This window comes from Saccostrea echinata, unplaced genomic scaffold (genome assembly GCF_033153115.1).
Source record: "Saccostrea echinata isolate AGI-Se365-2 ecotype Australia unplaced genomic scaffold, CSIRO_AGI_Sech_v1 ptg000054l, whole genome shotgun sequence".
Lineage (NCBI taxonomy): Eukaryota > Metazoa > Mollusca > Bivalvia > Ostreida > Ostreidae > Saccostrea > Saccostrea echinata.
The window spans coordinates 46,239,887-46,246,138 of NW_026889803.1; the positions used below are offsets into that span (position 1 = coordinate 46,239,887).

At 35.2% G+C, this 6,252-nt stretch overlaps 1 protein-coding gene across 1 annotated transcript; it reads left to right on the plus strand.

The window, feature by feature from the left end:
- Positions 1 to 3,360: 3,360 nt before the first annotated feature.
- Positions 3,361 to 5,507, plus strand: LOC133205666 (transcription intermediary factor 1-alpha-like). Its single transcript, XM_061341512.1, has one exon. The coding sequence runs from the start codon at positions 3,372 to 3,374 to the stop codon at positions 5,358 to 5,360; it is 1,989 nt and encodes a 662-aa protein (XP_061197496.1). The 5' UTR covers positions 3,361 to 3,371; the 3' UTR covers positions 5,361 to 5,507.
- Positions 5,508 to 6,252: the final 745 nt, after the last annotated feature.

Consider the following 6,252-nt stretch of genomic DNA (forward strand, 5'->3'; position numbering starts at 1 on the left):
AATATGATTTTCATGTTGAGAATCAATGAATAAAAATGTAAAAAAAAAAAAAATATATACAAGGATTTAATTTGATTTGCAAAGTAAATAAGAGGTACCGGGGGGGGGGGGGGGGGCTTCCTCCCTTTATACTTTTGCTCATATATAGTGTACATTAGAAAATGTACCTACTTAATGCTTGTGCCCCCTCTTGTCAAGGAATTTTTGGTTTGTGCCCCACAAAACTGAAAATGTTTAGTTTTGCCCCCACATCTCCCTCACTGAAATTGCTTCCTAAGGGTTTGAGGAAAATTGATTTCAGCCAGTCTCTTTATTTATCATATTTTGTATAAAGCTATCATGCAAAGATACATAAACTATCTTGTATTACAATTTTAAGTACATATGTTCTTCATACCAACTTTTTTGTTGGCTAGATGTTTACCGACAGTGTGAGGCAAAACAGCAGGCACTGAAAGTCATACATTAATCAAATGTAGGTCAAGCTCAAACGTCAAGGTCACGAGGTAAAAATGTTGGTACTCGAAGAGAGGTCTTGTCACAAGAAATACCCATGTGGTATTTGAAAGCCATAGCACCCACCATTCAAAAGTTATGGCTAAGGTTGAAGTTTTTCAAAAGTAGGACAAAGGTAAAGGTCAAAGGGTAAAAAAAAAGTTGATACCAAAGAAAGGTCTGGTCACGTGGAATACAAATTTGAATTATAAGAGCCCTAGCATCAACTGTTGAAAAGTTATGGCCAAGGTTAAAATTTGGTAAAACTAAATTTTGCAGAAGTATGTCAAACTCCAAGGTCAAAAGGTAATATGTTGGTACCCAAAGAAAGGTCATGTCACAAGGAAAATATAAATGTGAAATACGAAAGACCTTACACCAACCATTCAAAAGTTATGGGCAAGGTTAAAGTTTTTGCAGACTTACAGACGGACAGAGCAAAAGCTGTATGCCCCAGAATCTTCGATTAAGGGGGCATAAAAAGGAGTGTGTAAGAAGAAAGCAAATCAGCCTGTTTCCTTTTTTTTTTTTTTTTTGAAGTAAAAGTACTTAGGTTAGAATATCTTCTTTACCTTTGTTTATGGGATTTAGAGTGGTTCTCTTTTCTAGGCTACATGGGAAAAAAAACTTATTAAAAAAAAATATTTGAACTCAAGTTGCTTTTTGCATTTGTTTATTACTGCTTTCCATAAAATACTGAAGAAAAACAAGTGATGTGGGGTTATAAATAGTAACCAGAAAACCATTTGAGAACGTTTTTCCTGCCTATCGGCATTTTCGATCGGGAACTGCACTAACAAACCTAAGATTGGCAGATGGTAATTAAAATAGCATAGAATTTATTACCAAATCAGGAACCAATTGGCATAAAATACAGAAGTCACAGGAATGCAGGTAGAGAAGCTTCCTAGATGTATTAAGAAACCATGGTTTCCAAACCAAACGTAAAATTATCTATGATCGGAACTATGAATTAAAGTACATGTATAAAGCTTTGATACCTCGATTCCTCAGCTATTTTGTTTTGTCAGTCCCTCTGAGTTAGAGACTGTATATATTTCATTGAAGATTTTAGATTTTTCAAACGCTTACAAAGTGCTATACCTGAAAGAAATATGTTTAAGTATAGAAAGCTCTAGAGAGAGAAGGGGGGGGGGGGGGTCTGCATAGTACTTTCTAGGTCATTATATCTGGAGCGGGAAAAATGTCCTCCTTCTCGATCTTCTAACAAATATCTTTCTGCAAACATCGTGTAAAAAAAGTAAATTGGTAGTTTTCGTATCTATATTAATTCTATCATGATATAAATTTTGAACTTACTAGGGAAAGGGGGGAGGGGGGGTAAATGCAAAATAATGCCCCCGCCAGGAAGAAAAATCTGAATCCACCCCTAGCAATACTGACTCAGCTGTAAACTATAGGCTATGATGCTATCTATAGGCATATTCTAGCTGCATCGCTGACATGAAAAATTTCCTCAAGTAAGAAACAATCTTTATTTTCTCTGAAAATATCGGACTTTAAGAAACTATCTCTTACTGGTGTATTGTATTATATCAAAGATATGGTATATAAGCACTAGGAGAAAAATGACAGTGTTTGTATTCATAAAGTTCTGCGGACTTTATCTTTCATTTTAGACAATCAATAATTATTATCGCATTCATTTTGTTTTCATGCTCAAAATCAGCACCCGTACAATGCCCATACATGACCACAGGCGCCTGAAATGTGGATCGATAACCCCCCCCCCCCCCCCGCTTTTTAATTAAAAAAAATTGTAAGAGTTTATAATTTCTTTGTATTTTTATTATACCGTACAAGGCCATTCTCTAAACGTAAGAAAAAGTACAATCTGCTTGTATGGAACGACATATGGATGTGATTGACGGGGAAATTTTATATTTTTGAGAAATTATAAACTCTTACAATTTTTTTTAATTAAAAAGCGCGGGGGGGGGGGGGGGGGCTATCCATCCACATTTCAGGCGCCTGTGACATGACCTAACTTGAGTAATTATACTCCGTGCATTTAGATCACATGTATGTACCGTGTCTTGAAGATGATGCATGCATCTCATCAGCATAAAATACTTGTCAATTGTATTTTTACAAAAGTATGAATCGTTATTTTATAAAGAAGAAATGAACTCTTTCGACACAAGCGCACGTGCACATTTGATAGGAAGGGAATGTGTTTAATTTCAGTAAAACCCAGACTGCAGAGTGAGTAAAAGGAAGCGTGTTTTTGTCTGTACATGTATCTCATTCACTAAACCTTATATATGCCATATAACTCGAATTATTTCTGCGGTTCTCCATATTTTGCAAATTTTGTGTGTTTTGTTTTGATTTGTTTTTTTTTTTTCAAAAAAGAAGGTAAAATGTTCAAATGGTATATCTTTAATTTGTTGGATTGGAATGATTGCAAACACAGAAAGAAGAAAAACTCTTCTTTTGGATCAAATGCCAAAATTTCGAGCCAAAGACATTGTCCCTTTTTGCTATGTTTTTTTCAAATACATGTTTCTGCTTTATTTTTGTGGAGATAGTTATATTCTCTCTGGTCCATTTTGAAGGGCATACTTATTTTGCCTGATAGACAGTGTTCGATGCGTTTCAATAATATCGCAATTTGCATGCAGATGACTGGACGTGTAAGTTTGGTAAATTCAGTATACATTATATTACATTGACGATTATCGTTCTTATTTCCTATGACAAAAGAAAAAAATACATTCAGTATTGACGAGAACAACTATCTATACTAAAATCCCACAACGTATCTCTCTTTTCACGCTTCATTGCCTTCATCCTGTGACCTTCAAGTAGGGTTATATATACCCAGTGAATTCGGCATGAAAATGGCGACAAGTATGACACGGACTTTGCTAGAGGACGAGAAATGTGATGATATATTGACTTGCTCGATATGTCTGGAGTTTTTTAAGGAGCCAAAATATTTACCGTGCTTACACACGTTTTGTAAGTCGTGTTTGCAGGCATATATCTCAACTAACGTAAAGGAAAGGGAACCATCATCCAATCCATGTGAAAACAACGATAGATGTATTTCATTAACTGAAAGAAGTTTTTTATGTCCAGTGTGCAGAATGAAAATTGAATTTAACGAGGAAAAAGATGACAGGAAAACATGGATCGAGCACATACCTAGCAACCATTTTATCGTCAGCATGCTGGATAAACGAGCAATAAGAATTATGGAAAAGATTTGTGATCCATGTTTAACACAGGGCGAACAGGAGAAGGCAGTGGCTTGGTGTTTGAACTGCACAGAGGCGCTTTGTGAAAAATGCAAAGACTATCACAAGAAATTCAAGCTTTTACAAAACCATCGAGTTGTTGGACTTGCAGAAGAAGTTCTGGATAAGTATGATGTGTCTGGATTTATACCTTGTCTCGAACATCCCTCCGAGCCTGCAAGGATCTACTGCAAGGACCACAGAATCCACTGCTGTACTATTTGTGCTGCTGTCGGTCACAGAAAATGTGTTGATGTTTGCTCAATCGAAAATGCCGCCAAAGGAGTCAAACAAAATCAAGAAACTTGTAAGCTGATAAACCGAATCAGTCAACTCAAAGCTATCTTAAGAGAAATGATAAGTTCTGGTAAGGGAGCTAAAGAAGAACTTCAAAAAGAGGCATCTGAAGTTGAGAATGTAATAAAAGATTTCCAAGAAAATATCAAGAAACATCTAGACGCCGTTTGTTTTACCTTACTTAATGATCTGAAATCTCAGCTAGAACTTTGCAACCTCCAGATAGATTCTGATGTGGACGGAATGTCAAATGTGCTCTTAAGAGTGGAACAAATCGGATCAGTGCTTCAAACATGCATTGACTGTGGATCGGATGTAGAATGTCTTATTGAAAGAAAAAATGTATGTGAAATTGAAGAGAAACTCCAACACAGCACAAAGGGATTTTGTAACAAAACTTTCGTTTGTGCTCTAAATTTCAAACCAAGTCAGTCATTCTATGCTTTAAAAACCTCTCTGAATTCAGTAGGTGATCTAGAAGTGGAAAGAAGAGAGTATGGCACACTGCCGTCTATGTATAGAAGTGGAGAGGTTTCTTTATTGAAACTGGTGAGATTCGAAAAGAAGTTTGGTTTCTGTAATGCTGCATTTTTAAATGGAAACATCATCGTGATAATAATTCAGTACTCTAGCTTTATCCAATTTTGTGACATGGAGCTAAATGAATTGCCAGACAAAGTAGTTGAACTGGAAGACTACCCATGGGATTTATCAGTAGACGATAATGAGGGCATATATATCTCCCTTCCCAAAAAGCAAAAAATTGTTCGGATTGATGCGAACACTTGCCAGAAAACTTTAGAGATTCGTACTTTAACAACATGCCAAGGAGTATCATACATTTGGGACACAATATTTTATTCCGACCGTTGGAGGGTTCGAAAGAAAAGTGGAGAGGAAGAAATTGAAATATATCCAAACAGCACAAAATTACTGGCTTGTGACCCAATTAACAAAAAAATTCTTTTTGGGACTAGTCATGCTGTAATGTGCTACATGTATTCCATTTCAGAGCAGAAAACAAAGGAACTTTACTCTGATTCTGAGCTGAATGTCGTCAGAGGTATTACTACTGACTGTGTTGGTAACATATATGTTGTCCATGATAAATCAAGTTGTATTTTCCAGTTGTCTCACGATGGACAGTTCATTAGAAAAATAAACATCCCTGCTGTCGGGGTAAATAAACTATGGAGTATCAACGTCGAGAAAAAAGGAACAAGATGTCTTCTCACAAACACGGAAGGAGCTGTTCTGCTTCTTGATATATCATGTCACAGAAATCGCCTTGAGACTGAGAATTAGAAGGACAGCACGTGTTCGAATGCACTTAAAGTGAAGTGGTTCCAAAATTAAAAATACTGGACATTTATTTCTTTTGTGAAAATTATAAATGATTTCAGCAATGAGTAAATTGTAAGGATATTGTCAAAATTACAATATTTTCTTTAAAATCTATGAGTAACTTTGGACTGAATTGAGATTTTCAATTTTCTTTTGTGATGATAATGTTCAAATGAAAATAAAATCGACATGTCTAAATTGTTATTTATATGAAAATGCTAAAAACAGCGGGCTTCATATTTTAGCGGCTTTGGCGCAGATAATGATGCGCTAATTTATGAACACCGCTAAGAAATCATTTATAAATACATGTACAATATACGGCACGGACATGTGAAGCGCTAATTTTTGATTTCGCCAACAAATCCATAACCAGTGATTGCGCAAAATTTTGAATACGCCAATATATGACCACATACAGTATTTTATTGATTTTTTTTCTCTACGTTTTCCCCTTCATAAAGCAAACATTGGGACAAATATACATAAAAGGTAGAGAATAAAACTTGAAATATTCATAATGAAGAACAAACAGCTAGTAGACATGTCTGAGGAACTATTCACCAGGAAAGGTTAGCAATTTGATTAAACTGGGATAATAGATGCCAGACAAAGAAAAGAAATAGTATTATACATACATCTACTCAAAAATTAAACAATTCTCTTTAAAAAGATACACTGATAAACATACAAGGGATATTTAGTTTTCAAAGTTCAAGTTGGTTAACATTCGAATTTCAAATGCAAAGGAAGGAGAAACTTATTACCGGTGACTAATGGACCATCTAATAATCTAAATACATTTACCATTAAAAAATTGATTTAATTAATGAAATTGTAAAGTTCTGGGCAT